This window comes from Pyrgilauda ruficollis, unplaced genomic scaffold (genome assembly GCF_017590135.1).
Source record: "Pyrgilauda ruficollis isolate IOZ18807 unplaced genomic scaffold, ASM1759013v1 scaffold79, whole genome shotgun sequence".
Lineage (NCBI taxonomy): Eukaryota > Metazoa > Chordata > Aves > Passeriformes > Passeridae > Pyrgilauda > Pyrgilauda ruficollis.
Window position 1 is genome coordinate 192,349 of NW_024529821.1, and position 19,858 is coordinate 212,206.

At 43.8% G+C, this 19,858-nt stretch overlaps 1 protein-coding gene across 1 annotated transcript in view; it reads right to left on the reverse strand.

The window, feature by feature from the left end:
• HS6ST1 (heparan sulfate 6-O-sulfotransferase 1) overlaps positions 1-14,138 on the reverse strand; it is a 188,411-nt gene extending 174,273 nt beyond the window's left edge. The window contains exon 1 of the mRNA XM_041486890.1: positions 13,161-14,138. Coding sequence (XP_041342824.1) covers positions 13,161-13,678 — 518 coding nt within the window. The 5' untranslated portion in view covers positions 13,679-14,138. The remainder of the gene's footprint in view (positions 1-13,160) is intronic.
• Positions 14,139-19,858: the final 5,720 nt, after the last annotated feature.

Here is a 19,858-nt window from a genome sequence, read left to right on the forward strand (position 1 = left end):
CACATGGATGAGCACTCAACAAACACATATTGTCATAGATTTGGTGTCCTGGCACATCCCATGGTGAGCAATCGAGCCTTTGCCTCTGTTTCTGCATTTATAAAAAGTACAGATAATACCCCATTCAGAATGGCACATGGATTACTGTTACACTGCAGAGGAATTTGAAGAAGCAGAGTATGTGCACATTCACATTCTGTGAAAACTGTCCTCAAGAACAGCAGCCCTTACACAGCTTTGCCAGGTAATGGCTTTTCATCGTGGTAAACTAAGACTGGGATACAAACATTTCCCCATTTTCTTGTGCAGACAACATTTCAAGAGAGCTCCAAGGTGACCCCAGTTAACAAGACAATAAAAAATAACTATTGTTGAAGTACTTCAGGTCAGATGGCAAGGAGCAGTATGAAAATCAGGCACAGTTCTCTGCTGCCTTTCAGACATGATACCTGGGCTATTCACAAATAAAAACTCACAGGTATGGCAAAAATCTTCCCTTCTTGTGCAACAAAGGAGTTTGCTGGTACTGCTTCCTTAGCTGGCTCAGTGACAGGGGAGATGCTCCCTGAGCAGCTCTGGGGACAGAAGGTGAGAGCAGTTCCCCCAGAGACCATGAGAGGAGCACCCCCTGCACTTGTGAACACAAAACCTGTGCTGAACATGCCCAGCAGCCCCTCGCATGCAGGGATCAGCTCAGAGCTCAGCACCATGAGAGCTGGCTGTGCAGAACCCAGTCTTGGCATTGGCAAACAAACCTGAGACTTGCCTGGGCAAGCTGGGACAGACAGCCGGGCTAGGAACAGTCTCTGCTCACTTCCCTGAAGAACAAATTAACCTGGGCAGGCATCCAGCTTCTGTAATGCCCAGCTTCCACAGCCCTGGCTGGGCCTTCTGCTGGGATGGAAATGGGATGGATGATTTCCTGTTTGCTTTCCAGCCCGTGGAATCCTATTAAGCACAACTGTTTCCATCAGCCCATTTCAAACGTTCAGACAAAGCAATTGCATTGCTGCTGCTGACAGCTCCTGTTACAGCACTGTGCAAACACTTCAGCCAACTAGGGAAATATTTCTTACCAGGAGCTGCTGTCTTAGGCAGGTGAACACCTAAACAGAACTGCTGTGGCTTAAGCACAGTCCAGAAAAACCTTCAGTAATGTTTCTGAGAAAGGGATGTCCAAGGAAGATGCCCCCCACACTGCTGATCACACGTGAACCTGCCTCCCAAAAGTTCCAAACGAAATTCCTTCGAAAACTTCAGCCACCACAAGTTCATCCATTTCCAGGCACTCATCCTGATTTTTGATTGCATTTTCAGGGAAAGACACCTCTCTTTTTCAGGCACTGCTGTTCAGAGCAGCTGCTACAAGCAGCATGTCACAGCATGGCAAACCTTCAAAATAGCTGAAGGCAAATCCATGACCTCTTCAGTCATCTCGAGGCAGCTAACATTAAGAAAAAAAGTTGGAAAGTTTCACAGAACTTGCCAAATTATTCTTCCCAGGAGTTGCCTAAATCATATTAAAAAATAAATTCTTTGCAGATAGCAGCTAAAAGATCTAAATATGTTTTAGAAGTGAGGGAGGACAAATGTCTTGAAAAATTCTCTAAGCTAGCTGTCTCACAAACTGTATTGATTCACAATAGACTTTTCAAGTATTTTTCTTGCATGCTGTAGTCCAATATTACTTATTTAAAGAACTGCACACAGTTTTGGCAGCAAATCCCAAGGCAAAGAAATTAGGTGGAAGGAAAGGCAAGAAATTGAAACTATGTCTTCACTAAGATAAAAAACTTTACGGTTATTTTAAAAAAAAGCTTTATTAACTAACTAACAACCCATCTACAATCTGAAAATCCTAATCCACACAAATTATATATGATTCCTTCTTATTCCCTTATTACCTCTTTTTGTGTTGTATGGCAAACCTCAGATACTCCTCTTACACCCAAAAGTTAACTACAGCTCCTTCTGCCATTGAATAACTCCCTGAAAATCCCTTTTTGGTGGGAGTCACATTAGTTCTCCTGTGACATACAATCAAACCAGAGTTCATACAATTCAGACAATTGTGGCAGCTGTTTTTCAGTCCCTTCTTGGCACTCCCAATTCACACACAGGAGATCACCTATAGCCAGCCCTGTGTTAACAGAAACAGTCAACAACAGGGTTATTTTTTAAATTCAAACTCATGTATCATTCAGTGATTTTTGTGTCACCATTTCAATATTTGGAGTGTCATTTCTTCTTAAAAACAGAAAATGAAGCTCATATAAACTGCTGGCACACTGTCTGCCTGGAGCCTGAGTGAATTCTGAACAGCCAGGGTTGAAAACTGGGAACTGTGAAGTGCAGCTGCTGAAAATAGCAATTGGCTACTCTGGAGTTTCTACAAGGTATGTGTTTGCTACGTATGACTGCCTCCATAAACAGGTGTCAGCTTCATCCAATTCAGTCCAAGTCATGAAAACAACCCCTTCTGCGCTGTGTTAGAAGGCAGTAGTATCTCACCAAAAATATTTAGGTGTATTTGACAGCATTAAATTTGAGTGTTCAGATTAACAGTTGTTTCTGATGTTGGCACAGTCATATTTTGTATGGCAAAAACTTTCTGACCTATTACAATAAGGGCTCTTCAAAAATCAGAGCAGAAAGAGCCCCCCCTCAGGAAAAATCTGGTAACTTATGAGAGTGAGATGGGTTAGGCAGTAAGAGATCTCTAAAGGGAAAGAAGACTTAATTTATCAAGCTCAGAAACATAAATTGAAGCAATCAAGGTACAAGATGATGGCAACCTGGAAGAAAGTATTAGTTCAGGGAATGGAAAATAAAATTGCTCAGATATTATACAGAAATAACACATTGCTCAGAAAAAGCCCATTTGCAAAGTACAAGAAAAAGAACAGGATTAAATGCTGGGCCCAAATAATGGCTTTAGTAATGAAGGGCGATATTGAGTCATTAGCATTCAGTGTAATGTTACATTTCAAAATCAAAGCCACCGGTAGCAGCAGTCAGAGACATGATATGTGTAACACAATCTGGTTGTTAAAAATACAGGACCTCGCCACGCTGCCTTTGGCCAGGTCTGGGGCTCCACTGGAGTCAGGTTATGCACACACACAGAAAGATGGTGTCATTTTAAACGCATTTGTGAACACAGCCAAATAAACCAAAGAAAAATTCAGTGGGAAAAAAAATACTTCAGATGATTTATTTTGGATATGGTGCAAATAATAACAGCAGCCAGAGGAGTGTAACCAATGAGAGAACCTTCTCTCAGGTGCTCAGAACAAGAAGTTCCAGTTTTGCCCTCCTAGAGGAGATGCCAAGGCATTTCCTTACCTGAAAGGGATCCTTTTGCATTTGTATATTGTCGCCCTGTTCTTTTAAAGTTTTTCTAAGCGTTTTGACGTTTACATTTTTGTAATGGAGTTTTTTACACATTTTTTACGTAAATAATGATTGTTTTGTATTTCTTTTTGAAGGAGAACTGATGAAGTGTTAGTTTAACTAGTGTAATTAGAGAAGTAGCAATTTTATTTTTTAATTCATAGTCACTTTTAAAATTCTATAAATATCGAAGTCCAAAAATAAATATACCTTTTTTTACCTTAAACATCTCAACATGTGAGTATCATTCACTTCATGTCTTATTGTGACAGTATATCTCTTTTCTGTGCAGCACACCACGGATGAAGCATTCCCCTTAATGGGGGGTTTAATCTAAATGACCCCTCCTGCACTCGCTTCAGCAGCCAGAATAAATCTGTTCCATCCTCCTCCTTGCACAGCTACCCACATCACATCTGTCTTTTCTCTTTCAAAAGCCTAAAAAAAGGCACAGGTGGCAAGAGAAGAGAAAGAGGCAGAGAACAGAAGAAGGTAATCCTGTCTTTTGTGATTTAAGCCATGTTAACAGAAGGGATGGTTTACTGATTATGGTTATACTCAGCGATTCCTGTTCTGCTTGTACTTTTGTCTATCTCCACCAGGAAAGCAAAACCTGTCAGGAAATTGGTGAGTCAGCATGCTGCTGCTGTTTGCCTTAGCTGGGAGGCATTGATTTCTTCCCTGATGCTTTGATACGGGGTCACAGGTACCCGAAGTAAAATCTTTACCGAGAGCAAGGGGGTCATGGCAGCAAGAGCTGTTAGTTTAAACAAAAAAAGTCAGTTCTGTTTTTACAGTATTTGCTTGGATGCTTAAATTTTCTGAGACAGTTGAGAGAAAAAAATACAAGCCACACTTTTCTATTTAAGAAAAATAAAAAGCATGACCGGTGCAATGCTTTTCAGAAAATCTTCCAAAAGTCGCTGAATATTTCACTGTTATCAGGTATCTTACATGTGTGTAAAATTAACACTAGAACTAAGGCTAAAATGTAGAGTAAGTGTATAATTAATACTAGAACTAAGGCTAAAATGTAGAGTAACTCCAATATATGGAAGAAGCAGCACTTTTAAATCTTTAGCACTTGTCTAGAAACAAGTTCCCCATCAATATAACTGAAGTTAGTGCAAAGTTACCATGCATTTTCAAACTAAGTGATGCTATTTGGCAGAAAAATGTCAAATCATCTTGTTAGTACTTGAAGGTTAACATCAAGCAAAAGGAAATTTGGTCTGTTTTAAAAACAAAAATGAAAAGGCTGCTCAGGAAGCTCTGAGGTTTCTCCCTATGTAGAACAGCTCCATAAAAGTGATCATAGTACTTCAGTCTGGAGTGAGGTGTAATCAAAGGATCTCTGCTTAATGGGATGGAGATTAGTTATGAAATAAAACACAGAGTCAGACCATAAAAAGTTAATTGCAAATAACTGTTTTCTTGTTTAAATTGGCAGGAAATTCTGAAATATTTCCTCTAGAAAAACATAGGTGAGCTACAGTGTAGAATTTACCACTAAAAGGCTGGAAGGGAGGATAAAACAGAGCCAAGCAGTAACAACAAGTGAAGAAACCAAAGTGACCCCAAGTGACTGGGCAGGAAAGTCTGTACACTGACATGAAAGTCTGAGATTTATGGCCAAAGCCAGCTTTAAGACAGACCCCTGAAGAGTCTTCAGGTTGAAATGAAGGCACAGACCCGAAGTCTGAAATTAATATAACACCAGGTGCTATTTACTATAAATTTTTAAGAGGCTTTGAGATACACAGGTGAACAAATGCTACAATTAGTACTGCTAAGACATAATTAGTACTGCTAAGAAGTTCAGGTTACAGCTAAAGGTGGACAAGGGGACCTTCTTCACCCTTTCTGGGCACAGCACTGAAAAAGAGATGCCCCAGAATACCTCATACCCTTAGCCTTATTCAGGAGTTTGTAGGGATGAAACCAGGGCTGGTTTTCTTAGTTTTTATAGAGATGGGGTAACTGAGAGGTGTTTTAAGATTTTATTCTATTATCAGTCTCGATGAGGAGATGTAAAATTTAACGCCATACTCTTAGAAAACTTATTTCTATACTATGTCTAAACTATAAGAAAATTTATTTGGTTACAATACTTTATAAATGTTTTTCAGCTTATTAGCTTTTGCTACACAATACTACTATGACTTTACAAATCCATTTCTCACAATCCAGAATAGTGTAGTGTACTTCTGTACTACTAATCACAGAAATGACACAGACTGACACCATTTAATAAATGCAGAAATTTAACTAAATGTAGAAGTTTAACTAAACCCCATTAAGCACACGTTGTGCTTTTCATCTGATGAGCTCTCCCTGCGTGGACCTTTCCTGAAAACCCTTTTCCCACCCCCAAGAGATGCCTCCAGCAGACCCATCAGGGAAGTAGCTCCTCCTTTGGCACAACACAGAGGGCTGTGTGAAGCATCCTCCTCACATCTCAGACCTGACATGCTACAGTACAGGGGTGTTGAGGGCTCTTTGTGCCTTTGTGCCAATCATCTCCAAAGGACTCTTCAGAGACGTTCTCAAGTCTGCATTTCCTGCGGAGTGCTCTGTTACGGAAACAGAAGGAGGAACAGAACTACATCAAACAGCGATTACAGAAGCTGTGTCGCCTCAAGTGGGTATGTTTCCCTCACCATTCTATTTCAATTCCTTTAGAACAAGCAGAGGGTGGTTTTTTGCTTGTTTGTTTGTTTTTAAGGTCAACCATCGCTGGCAAAACAAGCAAATTTCTAATGGGCTACTTCAGCTCTGCGTTCTTCCTGTACTTTGTTTATTCTCCAAACACAGTAACATCTCAGTTTATGAAGGTCTTTGCTTCTCATGTATAAGTATCATTCCCTTCTGTCCACATCAAGCAAAATTTCATCACAAAATCTTGACTTGGTAGCTGTCACAATTGTGAATATTGGGAATTAAAGACCATGCTTCATCTTTGCTTGACAAAGCACAATTTCAGTCAACAACAGAAAATTCCTCTCTGTTCTAGTAGTTTGTAGAAATAAAAGCATAAAAAAGGCTTTGAAGAGTTAGACTATGTCACTCTGGCTTTCTAAAGCAAGCACAATCCCAAGTGTTCACAGACAAAATATTACCTATTTAAAGCATTACTTCCACAAATTTGGTAAAATTGCCTCCAAATAATTGGAAGTTTAAAATAAAAGAGACAAACCAGAGATTTTGGTTCTCTGACTGGCTGAAGGCAATTGTCCACACTGCTCTCCCACTTCCCAAGGCTTATAAAAGCCATAATCTGTACAAGACAGCAGATGTATAGTAGGGAGACTCTGAATGGATGTCATAGGTTTGATAAGACAGGTGATTCTAAGCAAATTTAACATCAGGTGTGTTCTCTCATTACTCTTTGCTTCCAGGTCAAAGTCACTAGAAGAGCACAGCCACAATCCCTCTTGATTAGCTTTATCTTGATTCTTCTGGGGCTCTGCTTTTCCCTGCTGTGAGTAACATCTGGGGAAGGAACATCCTGGCAAGGAGTCATCAAGGACTCTGGAGCCAGCCAGAAGTGCACAAACATGACTCAGGTAAGGTACATCAATCTCACCTATGAAATGAACTCATGAGGGAGTTTTCCTAAATAACTCCAGCCCTGCATATCCTGAATTCCTTTCCAGGAAACAGGTCCCAGGTGAGACTCCTCCAGTTTCTACAACAGGCAGCCAAAAGCTTCTGCTTGACTGCTGGAGAAGCCCATTAAGCCTAACCCCACAAATGAAAGAGAGAAGGGGCCACCAGAGGAGGCTGATCTCCTCCTTCCTAGAAGGAGCAGAGGCCCAGGGAGAGGGCAGCCTTGCAATCATCTCCAGCTGTAACTTCATCCTCTCCAGCAGTGCTTTCTCCAGCGGTAACACGACCTCGTGCAGCTCACGTTCTGATATCCAACCCAAGACATCCAACCCCAGCCTCCTGCAGGGAAGAGTCCTCACCACACACCGCCCAGTCACACCAGGTAATTCTGCAGCTGTTCTACCAGGCAACATCAAAGTTTTCATGCTGGTTTTCACCTAAAGCCCCTACAGCACTAATGAAATCCAAATTCCTTCCATGACAGATTTCTTCCTGTGAAGCATAAAGCTGACACAACAGCATTGCTGGAGATCATATTGGTTTTTTATTTCTTGGTGAGTGTTCTTCACCTCACACTGACAAATCAGCAGCCTTCAGCAGAGCCCTGAAAACTGGGCTTGGCACTGCTGCGGCCAAGAAGCGTCACAAAAAATGTTACACACTCTAATAGCTGAGTAACTAACCTAAAAAATGTTAGCCTGCACTAGCATGGTGGAACCCATGTGCATCTACAGAGGAGCTGTCCTTAATGACTCTCCTTACCATGGGAGTATCTTGCAAACCATCCAGTTCAGTTGTTAATAACATTCAAGCCAGCTCTTCTAAAGTAATTATTTCAAAATTGTTAAAAAAAATAAAAGGAATAAATGACAACAACAACATAAAAAAAAAGGAAGAGGTGATTATCCAAGGGTTTGCTCTGAATACTATACACTTTAATTTGGAGAGCAGGAAATGATAACCAGAAAAAGGCAAAATCTGAGGTCGAGACAAAGAGTGTTTACAAACTTCTAAGGAAGAAAAACAAAATTACTATGTTACGAAGCAACTTTTGTTTAAAGATTAATGAAAAACAGCCAAATGTCTGATTTTGAAAAATCAGGTCAGTACAAATGCACACACATCCTTTTGCTTTGTCAAGAAGAGCAACAAAAACCAGGTAGGAGTAATTACACCTGGCATACCAGCCAAAAGTCTCAAGCTTGGATCAATACAGTACCTCAAACCTAAGGCAGCTATTTGAAGAGTTCAAATTTTTTGGTAACTGTGTCAAATGTAAAGATTTTCACTATAAAACTACCCGGCCCTTAAGAATTGCTTGGCTGTGAGAGACCAGCCTGGCTTTGGGTGAGCACAACCAGGTGCAAAAGGTTTCCTATCAGACTAGGAGGATTTAAAATACTCCCCACGTGCTAGAGGTTTGAGAAATGAACCAGGCTACTGAAAATAGCTTTGTATTGATATTTCTCCACTGGTCTTTATGATAAACAAGTCTGAGTTGAACTGGTGAGTGCAGAAAAATGCCCCTTGCTCCCTGCAGACAGGTATTACCCAACCCCCAACACACACAGATCCCAAAAGAATGACAAGCCCAAGCTTTTAAAAAGTGCTAATATTATAAAAATTATTTGGTAAAGCTTTTCATTCTCAAACAGTTGGTTTCTTGACAATGTGTTTTTGCAGCTCACAAGCACACATATAATAAAAACCTCATCAAGAACAGATCCCTGCAATGGGACAGATATGTAGTTGGAAGCTGTGAAAGTTCACACTTCAGAAAAATCAAACTAACAAACTGCTGAGCCCTGTTAATTGTTTCTTAAAAAAAAAAAAAAAAAAACAAAAAAAAAAACAACCCAAAACATAAGCTGTAAATAGCTAATCAGAGAGATTCTTGACTGATCTGCATAACAGCAGGTTTTACTGACCTGCCATGGATTTCTTACATAAAAGTCTGCGGATTACAATTTTTTTTTTCTTTCTACACATACGAAACCTTGAGAAAAAATACTGAAATCAGAAGCATGCAGACACTTTAGTTATTTTTGTCCACAGATGAACTCAGAAACCAAACTCCTGTGACAGCCTAGCACAGAAACCCATACAGAAAGCCAAGGCTAAGCTCATGTCTTGAGGCAGCTCATTAAAAAAATAATAAATTAAAAAATCCACACAGTGCTAAGAAGTGTGTGTGCGTGAGCTGGGGGAGCACAGAGCCAGCAATGCCCAACCAACACTCCACCAGCTCCATGAGTTCTCCCCAGCAACAGGGAGCTTCCAGAAATGCAGCTTTAAAGGAGCTGTGTGCCTTGAACCTTCCCAGGTGAATAATGCAGCTCCAGGAGAACACCAGCTCCGGTGCTCTTCTTTTCACCAGGCAGCAGAAATCAGCAGGACAGCAACAAAGCCTGGGATGTCTGGGGTTTGTTCAGGGTTATTTTTTGGGAATAGGAAGGAAGGGAAACACATAGAATTCCTTCGGTGTAATATATTCTGTTTTATTTCTTCTGCAGCACATTAGAGTCGAGTTCACAGATGAAGTGTCCTCCAAGTACAAGTTCAGAACACCCAGGGCTGTGCTCCTGTGTTGGGAGCAAACAAGGCACTAGTGAGTCAGTCCACAGATTTTTCTAATTCTGGAAGTCAAATTAAAGAAATTAGTTTGGCTTTTTTTTTTTTTTTTCCCCCAGAATCAACAGAAGAGATTTGATCTCTGAAGTTTTAAGTGAAACAAATTGGAGGGAGCAGTTCACAGCTTCTGCCTGCTGAAATATCAGCATGGTGACTCAAGGCATGCATCCTAATTTTGCTTCTTTTTAAAGAGTCTCTTGCAACTGTTATTTATGCCCAACAGCACAAGGAATAATGAGGCCTCCATTTCCCAAATCTTGGAATTTTTCCTCTGCTAAAGCCATGAAGAGAACTGCAGCTAAGTGACCTAACTGATAAGCACAGCCAACTTCAGAGTTCCTTGGAGTCCCAAGTTTTACAACCCCCAAACAAATCAATCTTTCTTTCACTGGCTGTGTATAAAACATAACATTTGCTTCAACAAGTCCAGAAGCCTTTTGAATACAAAACAGGAAAGTCACCAGGAGGGGGTGGGAAGGGGGTGAAGCACTTTTTTGGAGTGCTGACCCATTACAGCTAACACACCCATTTCTGACACCACATCAATGCAGAAAAATGAAAGAGAAAGAGAGAAAGAGAGAAAGAGAGAAAGAGAGAAAGAGAGAAAGAGAGAAAGAGAGAAAGAGAGAAAGAGAGAAAGAGAGAAAGAGAGAAGAAAGAGAGAAAGCCTTTGGCAATCTAGGGCTCCTAATCTTTAAGTCTGACACAGAACAACTGAACAATGAAGAAAGCTGAATTGCATTGCAAATTTATGTTCCATGCCCAGGTTATGGAATGTAGTGCAATAGGGCACTGGGCAGCAACAAAACTGCATTCCTTACAGAGGGAACAGCTTGAACCTCATGATTTGTGCATGTGGGCAATACTGAGAGACCTTCATGCTTTCCAGCATTCACTAGAAGGCAGATTTATTTGTAATCACAAGTCAGCTGTTTTGTTTTTGGGGACATAACATATATTTGGAAGAGCAAAGGTTTAAACTCTGTATTAAGCAGCAAATGCAGAAGCCAATACATTAGCTTTAAAAGCTGAATTTGAAGACTACACTCCAAAATCTAGATTGGATAACATTAGAATCTGAGAGAATGGTTGTTGGCTGCTCCTTTTTCTGTTTCCTTCGAGAGAGACATGTTCATAGTTCAGTTCCATTAGAAAACAGGAGCCTCTCGAGCATATACCTTACCTAAAAAGATATCCCATTTCAACATAAGAGATCCAACACTCACAATGGACAAATAAAGTGATATTGCTCTTACTGTAATGGACACAATACAAGACCATCTGTATTTTAACAAAGAAAACCCATCAAATGTTTGTTTTAAACAAGCACTGTCTCTTACTTGCAATTTCCTTAGGCATGAAATAAACCATGTTTTGGATAAGGTGCCAGCTGAACTGGACTGCAGTACAACAGATCCTAGGACAGTGTTATTAAAATAGCCAGCAGCTGGTTGCACTAAAACCACCCCCAGGACAACAATGATCAGAAAATTTTGTTTTGTTTAACAGACCAAGGTGATAAACCATAGATTATCCAAAGCTTCCACATCATAGTCCTTGAACTCCTGGAAAAGAAGTTCTAATTTTGATTTAAAGGAAGTCGAGAGACAACATTGGGCACAAGTATTTCTTTACATGCAGAGACATGAAGGAATGGGACAGGATTAGTGATTCTCCCTGCACATCCAAAATTCAAGACAATTAAGAAGCATGTAGAAGCATACAGTTCCTGACGTTCCAAAGCAAATGGCAAGGAAAATCTTATTCACAAGCATGTGAGATAAAGCAACAGACTTTTGCTTCTCAGCTTCCTACAAGTTGCTGTGAGGAATTTAATTGCTACCTCACAACCTGACGTGCCCCTTTCTCAAGTACCTGTACAAAAAAATCCAGCGGCTGAATAAAGTTGTGTACTGAACACAAAGCAAATTTTCATACAAAACTGTCAAAGGAAGCACACAAGGCTTTGAGACAATTCATAAACCCACACAGGTCTTTATATAAGGTTAATGGTTTGCTAGGCAAGTGCCAAGGTTCACAAAACGGGTAATTTTTGTTTCTTTTTTTAAATCATGTTTGAACTTTGCGCATTTTTCCTAACCACACTTCACAAAAATCTCAGCAGCAACCTAGATGGGCAGAGGATATTTTACTCTGAGGCGTTCTCAAACACCTTATTAATAAGAGAGCACAGGAAAGCCTCAACCCTTGAGTTATACACTTCAGTTTGCTGGGTCAGGCAGCAGCACAGCAGTCTGAGCATACTTGGATGACTAACACTGAAACGGGCCGAAAACAGCAGCAATCATGACAGAGACAATAAAGAACCCCAGCAACTGCACACAGCTCCAAGGAAAGAAATATCATGAAGAATTGCTTTTAAAAAACGCAGGGGAAGCACAGTTATGATGCCCAAATGTGCTTTCTTAAAGGCCACTTTTCATTAAAGGGATTAAGTATGATATTAACAACACACCTATAAATAAAGTGTATGGCATAAGCAAATGTTAGCATAAGATCTTGAATGAAACTTTAAGGCAAAACAGATCACAAAGTGTTGTAATAGAATGACTAATACGTCAAAGGAACGCGCATAGTGCTAAAAAAATAGTGATAATTTTAAAAACTGTCTTGTGAAATGAAAGACAGCAGTATATTGAGCTAAAATAACAATCTTTTGGAGATCTTCATACGCACCACTATCTTTACTACAGTGCTTCAAACAGAGAATTCCTCTGAAGGTTATAATTAATGAAGAGACCGAGGCAGAGAAATGATGGGCTAACAGGGCAGAAATACACCGGGTGTTCCACACGGATGCAGCGAGGGGTGCTTTAGGATGGCTCTCCCTCTCTCCTGGGACACACAGGAAGGCCACTCAAGGAACAAGTACAGGGTAGCTGCTTTCCCCGAAAGTGATCGCCTCAGGTCTCCCACGGAGATCAACAGCAAGGAACATAAAAAGGGGGTTTAAGGAGTGTTTTCTGCAATGTGCAAAAAGCTGTGTGCAGACTTGGGGGGGAGTAAACCGAGGAGGGAAGCATGAGCACTGCTGGGCTCGTGTGCCTCTCCTCGGCTGCACTGGAAAACAATTTCAGCCGGAGGAAAAGGGTTCGGGCAAAGCTGGTCACAAAGACAAGCTTGAGACTAAGGGTGGGGTATAAACGTTTCTTAAAAGGTGCCAGGTGATGTCTGAGGTAAAGGCTAAACATTTAAAAGAGAGAGTAAAGAGCACAAAGATGCTCTCGGCAAAGGGTCCACAGAGGCTGCTGGAGCAGACCATGGGCTTGAGGGCGCAGCGTGCGAGGTGCGTGGGAGGCAAAGAGCAGGAAATTTGCAGGAGGAAGGCGCAGGGCACAGCCTGGAGGACGGGAGGGGAGGACAGGTGAAGCAGCCGAGGGAAGGCTCGGGGCAGGTTGAGGCACAGCACGCCGGCAGCGCCTGGCAGGGGGCTCGGCAGGGGCAGGGCCGGGCGGCCGGAGCGGGGGCAGCGCGGCGGCAGGGCTGGGCCGAGGGCCGGTGCCTACCTGGGCGTCTTGGCCGCGGCGCTCTCCCGGCGGTCCAGCACCCCGGGCACGCAGTTGGTGAGCTCGGTCCAGTCGGCGTGCAGCCCGCAGCTCCAGCCCGTGGAGAAGCGAGAGAAGAGCCAGGTCTCCCTGCGGTTGGGCCGGTAGCAGGTGCACTTCTTCTGCCCGGGCCGGCAGTCGCACGGCACCTCCAGCCGCACGTTCTGCACCAGGTGGCGGCCGAAGGTGGTGCCGCCGGTCTTCTGGATGTGCAGAAAGACGATCACGTCCTCGCCCTTCATGTCGAACGCGAGCTCCCGCTCCAGCTCCCGCACGGGGAAGTAATACTTCTTCACGTAGTGCGGGTCCGGCGTGGGAAAGAGGTCCAGCTCCTCCGAGTAGGAGCGGCCGCTGGGGGAACCCAGGCTCAGCCCCGGCCCCACGTACTGGTACAGGATAAGCATGAAGCACACCGAGACGGCCACGATCAGCAAGAACTTGCTGGTCCTCTCAACCATGGTCCTTCCCGCACGCTTCATGTGTCACCATCTCCCGGGGCTGCCGGCGCTGGGCAGACTGCGGCGCTGCCGGGGGGTGGGCGGCGGAGCTTCGGCGTCTGTGCCAGCCGCCTCCCCCCGCTGCTCCCCGGAGCAGAGCCTTCCCCGGGGGCGGCGGGCCGCTCCCTGGGTCGCCTCGGCTCGCCGCCGTCCCCGCCCGCCCCGCCGCGGGCAGCGCCGGGAGCGGGGCAGGGGCAGCCCGCAGCCAGCCGCTCCGCAGGCGCCGCGGCACAGCGGCAAACTTGCGAGAGAGAGAGAGGGAGAGAGAGGGGCAGGAGGGGGGCGGAGAGGCACCGAAAGGCAAGAACCAGCCTCCTCCCGCCCTCCCTTCCCCGCGCTTCAGGAAGCCACCCCCATTCCGGCGCTGCCTCCGCCGTGCCCCAGCCCCCGCGGCACCGGCGCGGCTGTGCCCGCCCCCGCCGCCGGCTGCGCCCGGGCTCGGCTCGGCCCCGCGCCCGCGGCCACGCTCCGACCGGCGGCGGCCCCGCCCGAGCCCCGGCCCCAGCCCCGGCCCGCTCCGCTCCCCGGCACCGCTCCCGGCCCCGCTCCGGGCACCGCTCCCCCGCCGAAATCCCCACCACTGCGGACCTAGGTGGGCTGCGAGCCGGCTGCGCCTCCCCGAAGCACTCGGCTCTTTATGTGCCGCCTTAAAATTAATCCCGAGCAGCGGAGCTCGGCGCTCCTCGGGGCTAGGTTTCTGCTCCCGCTTTGAGGCAAATTGCATGGGAATAGGAGCGGGTGTTGCCGCGGGTCTGCGGCCGCCACATGGGTCACCGCGAGCCTCTGGTTGCGCTGTCGCAACTGGATGGAATGGGAAAATGCTCCGGCCACACACAGGGTGATGATGATGGCTGTGAGCTGGAAGAAGCCTGGCCACACCATCAGCCACAGAATGTGTGAATAATAGTAATAATAATGCTAGGTGAAGCTGAGGCGAAAATCGGCGGGGGTGTTATTTACAGCAAACTTTCCCAGCGAAATGCTTTGTGCTGCTCAGTCAGGCGGACCAGGGCTGGTTTGTCATCTTAAGTCCCCCAAAACGAAGCGAAGCCTTGGGAAGTGCCCGGCACGGAGCCGGCTTAGAGCCATCCCCTCTGCAGAGCAGCACTTGGAAGATGCTGCGAGGATCGGAGCGATGCGGAGCCCCGGAGCCCGGTGTGCCCGGAGCCCGGCGTGCCCGGAGCCCGGCGTGCCCGGAGCCGGGTGTGCCCGGAGCCCGGAGTGCCCGGTGTGCCCGGAGCCCGGCGTGCCCGGAGTCCGGTGTGCCCGGAGCCGGGTGTGCCCGGAGCCCGGCGTGCCCGGAGCTCGGTGTGCCCGGAGCCCGGTGTGCCCGGAGCCCGGCGTGCCCGAGCTCACCCGAGCGGCCAGGGGCAGGCAGGACCCCCGGCCCCAAAGTCAGGGGGGGTCACTGCCACCAAGCATCCAGGGAGCCCCTGGAAAGCACCATTTGGTGCCTCTCTGAAGGTAAAGGGAGGATGAAGCGTGGCCCCATGTCAGAGTGAGGTTAAAATGTAGTGGCAGTCATGCTGCCACCTCATCGAGACCCGAGTTATTGTCTGTGCAGAATAAATTATACGGGCTATTGTTAATTTCTAGCAAAAAAAAAAAAAAATTCTGACTGAAGTGCCCTGTTCTCCTGTCATTACTGCTGTTGGAGAAAGTTTCCTTAAATTTCTGGTGCTTTTTTAAAATAGAAGTTACAACTAGATTTTAGTGCTCCGGCACTGAAATATTCCATCAGGTTACATTTTTTAAATGCAAGTTTTAGGTTACATTTTAATCCAAATCAGGTTACATTTTAATCCAAATGCTTTATGTAAATGTAAAGGAATTCATGCCGATGGGTCATTGTTAAACACTGGGTCAAATTTATAATGGCCCAGGAGGAAATGAGATCCTGCATTTTCATTTGAACACCCTGACAGATAAATCTGCTACATTTTGAGATGGCTGCATTACTCACAAGTTATGAAGCCCCAGTGAGTTATGCAGTTCTTCCCAAACAAGTAACAATAAAATGTTTATAGCACCCAAAAGCATCGTATGTTGTGTTCAAACCATTCATTCTGTTTGATATTTTCCTCTTAAAAGTCTGCTTCTGATTCTCCTCTTCTCATGTAGGTTAGTTGCTCCAGAAACAATGATGTCATTCTTATGCACAGAGTTCAGCTACACTGAGAAGCAGAGCACAAACCTAATTTACAGGTTTGAAATTTATATTGTGACTTGGGAAATACATGATGTTTACATACATAGTTGCATTATACATTGCAGCACAAAAAACAGCAGATTTTTTGATTGCAATGTGTTTGTAACAAGTTAGCATTTAGAAATGCCAAAACTGTGGAGAAATCAGCCATTAAATTATTTCCAGTTACATGGGCAATTGTTAATGAATTGTTTTAAACTCTTAACATATACAATATTTTGCCCTTTTCATTAGTTATAAAGATGGAGATATTTTGTTACAAATTTTTATTTGTGGTAAATATAGTGCCTGTTAGTTTGTGAAATAACATACTGAAACTCAATCCATGTAAGATAAACAGACCACAAAGGAAAATTCATGTTATGGCTGAAATTGTGAAGCACTTTCGTCTAAAAGTGGGGGGTTGGGGAACATGCTGGAAGCACAGGGAAGGCCTGTACCCTTCTGATTTACACTTACACAATTACTAATGCTTTTATTTTTATGAAGTGCTTTGGAATCCTTCCCTGGTAATTCTATATGCTGCTCTGAAATGTTGGTGTTTTAAAGGTTCTCACAGGTGTGACTCACCTGAAATGATAACCTAAGCAAAAACTTTACTTATACTCAGAATTCCACTGAAGACAATGATAGAGTAGTTTTTCACTGCATGAGGAGTTAAATATCAGGTACCACGTCAGTGGTTTAGATCAGTGCTAATTTAGATTAGCAGAATTTAGAGAAGAGCAAAGTAAAGTTAGAATAACAAGACTGACACTTTCCCTGGCTCCTGCATTGGAAACAACAATGTAAAGAGGTGAGAAATCTGACAAATACAAGTTGTTCCTGCTGCCTCCTGTTCTGTACTGTAACTGCCTGTTTATCCTCTGAGTTTACCTCCACCATGAATTTAGTGATTTGTCCATCTTTCCAAGCTGAATCTTCCACTCTCAGGCCAGACCTCCCTAGGCTTTCCTACATCTTTCAGAATTGCATTTCAGATTTTCTCCCCACATTCTCCTAGGCAAATACAAACAGAAGAACCCCCCATGGCCCACTGAAAATGTTCTCTGTCATTTTAGTGTCCATCTGTGGTAGTCATATTTTTTGGAAAAATCTTCTTGCCCAGGATTTCTCTCCTGGGAAGCTGAGAAGCCTCAGAGAAAAAAAGAAAACAATATTATTTCATTTGCTTCTCTTGTGTTTGCTGTTTTGGAATGCGGTTGGAGATTGTTTATCCAACAGCTGATTGTTTCATTGGTTTTATGTGAATTGTTTTTGACTTATTGGCCAGTTGGGGCCAAGCTGTGTCGGACTCTAGAGAGAGAGTCACGAGATTCATTAGTGTCTTTCTAGCCTTCTGTCTGTATCCTTTCTGTATTCTTTAGTATAGCTTAGTATAGTATAGTTTAGTATTCTTTAATATAATATAAATAATAAAATAATAAATTGGCCTTCTGAGAACATGGAGTCAGATTCATCATCCCTTTCTTCATCTGGGAACCCTGCAAATACAAGATCCATATAATCTTTTGCATCCTTCTACTCCAGAGCTGTGCCACACTGAGCAGAACCCTCTTGCACAAGCAAGCTGAAATATTATGTTTGACACTTTTGTAGGAATCCAGTTGATCTTGGAGGATAAGCTGCGCTGATTTTCAGTGATTTTCACATGACTGCGTTCCTTCAGGTACATTTGAAAGGTGTTTTTGTACACACTACCCTGTGTTTGTGAAGGAACTAGATTTGATTTCTCACTACAAAATAATTCAGATTAAGGTCAGGCTTAGGTAACTAGCTAAGTTACCTAAGCTTGGTCTACACTCAGCCCCTTTCCTGGCTTCCCTAGCTAGGTAAGCCAGCACTCATCATTTATTCATGCTAGGAGTCAGGTACAATGATTAGAGATCTTATTGGAGATAACAATAAATAGACACAAATTTTGAACAGGCAGTTGAAAAATATTATATCATTGCTTGCTGCTGGCTATAGGATGCCTAAATATTTATGTTAAATCTACTAAAATGTTCTAATCTATTCCAATAAAATATTTAAATGTGAGTTAACACTGAGGGGAGGACAAACACCCTTTTTTACAGAGTATGGCTTATCACAGGAAACCTACCATGAGAAAACAACAGTAAGAAACGTGTGAACCGCACACCACCTCAGGCACCACAACCTCAACTAAATACTCATCTCAAAGCTTAATAAATAAATAGTGGCTTTACTAGGCAAGGGAAGTCTAAAGGCTTCTTGACTCAGAAGATACAATAGTTTCCTGGGAACTAGTAGAACTTAGTTAATCAAAACATTGCAAAAAATCCTCTTTTAACACTTGCAAACCCTAAGAAACACCTCAAGAAATGCATTACCCTTAAATAAAGTTCTACTACTCACTCTTAAGGAAAAAAAAGTGTGTGTTTACTTTGTTTCTGAAGGACAAACTCCTCGTTACCCCAAAACCACTTGTAATCTTAATTTAGCTGTTTGGGTTTATAACCCAGCTCCTTTAGGTAGAGTGGGCATGTGATACTCATTTGCTTTGCTGAGGTATGTACACAATGTCCAGAGTGAATGTTGAGGGGTTGCAAACCACAGACTGTAGCCCTTCACCTGTAATATCAACATTCAGACCCACAGCAAAGTGCAGAACTCTTGATTTTCTGATATAAACTGGTTTTCTGGTCCGCTGCTGCTGCAGCATCAGTGGCGCTTACCAGCCCTGCACATTTTCACAGAGTGGCAGCACTCACACATCACTTTCCTGTGGTACTTGTACTCCTAGTTGGAAACCTGGAGCAGTGTGTAAACTCTAGTGTAAATACTCCACTGCTAGGCTGGTCACAACCCACAGAGCTCTCACAGCCAGCGAGGGGATCACTGATCCCTGAGTACAGCACAGCTCCACTTAATTAAGGGAAGGAGGTAATGAATGATGCCAAAATCTGTTAGACTCGGCAAACCTGGTTCTGATTTCAGGCTCTTGCACTGCTTTTGGGGACCACTGGGAAGTTTTGCTGTTTGAAAGGTACCAAAGACAGTGTTAGAAACCCTGGTAGAAACCAAAACAGTGAAGGCACTGGCAGTTGTCCTAAAAGAAGGAACTTAATCAGCTACAGAGGTCAAATCTGTATTTTCAAACTACCTTCACAGTGTTTATGATATAATCCTGTCCCCTCCTCTCACATGGCTGCCCTGCATCTATACACATGATACTTTCCTGGATTGTAGATTTCCTAGTAAAGAACTGTTATTCCTATTCCCATATCTTTGCCTGACAGCCCATAGTTTCAGAATCATAATAATTCAGAAGAGGGGGTTCACATTTTCCATTTCAGGTGAGGCTCCTGCCATCCTTAGCAGACACCTGTCTGTTCAAACCAAGACAGTCACTTTGCAGGACGTCAGCTTCTGACTGCTAAGACAGAGCCAGTTAGTTAATAATTGTATTTTCTCTCTTGCAAAGGGAATTGGTTGAAACAGACCCACTGCAAAAACCTTCACGTGCAGATCAGTGCTCGTGTGATAAGCAACAGTGGAGCTGCTCAAAGCCACAAGAAGTACACGTTGCATGCAGTGCCTGCAGATGCCAGACTGGCATGTGTGACGTTGGAAGAACCTGAACTGATCTCTCAAATGCACAAATGCCTACAAGTCCGAGCAGGAAGCTGGGACTGCAGCTGAAGAATATACAGTTTCTAAGGTACTAATCCTTGTAAGGAAGGAGTCTGTGGCTCCACAGAGAAGGCACAAGGTGCCAGCTGTTCCCCATTCAAACTCTTTTTTTTCCTGCTTGTACCACAACAGCTGCAGGATGCTGCTGCCTGGGCTTGATGGAAAGGACAGGCCTATTTGGCAGTGGCATATTATTAGCATTATTCCCCATTCCTTCATGGGTATTAAATAAACCTAAAGGGAGCTTGGCTCCTACAAGGTTTCCCTTCCCCTGAGTGTCCCTCGTGCAGCAGCTG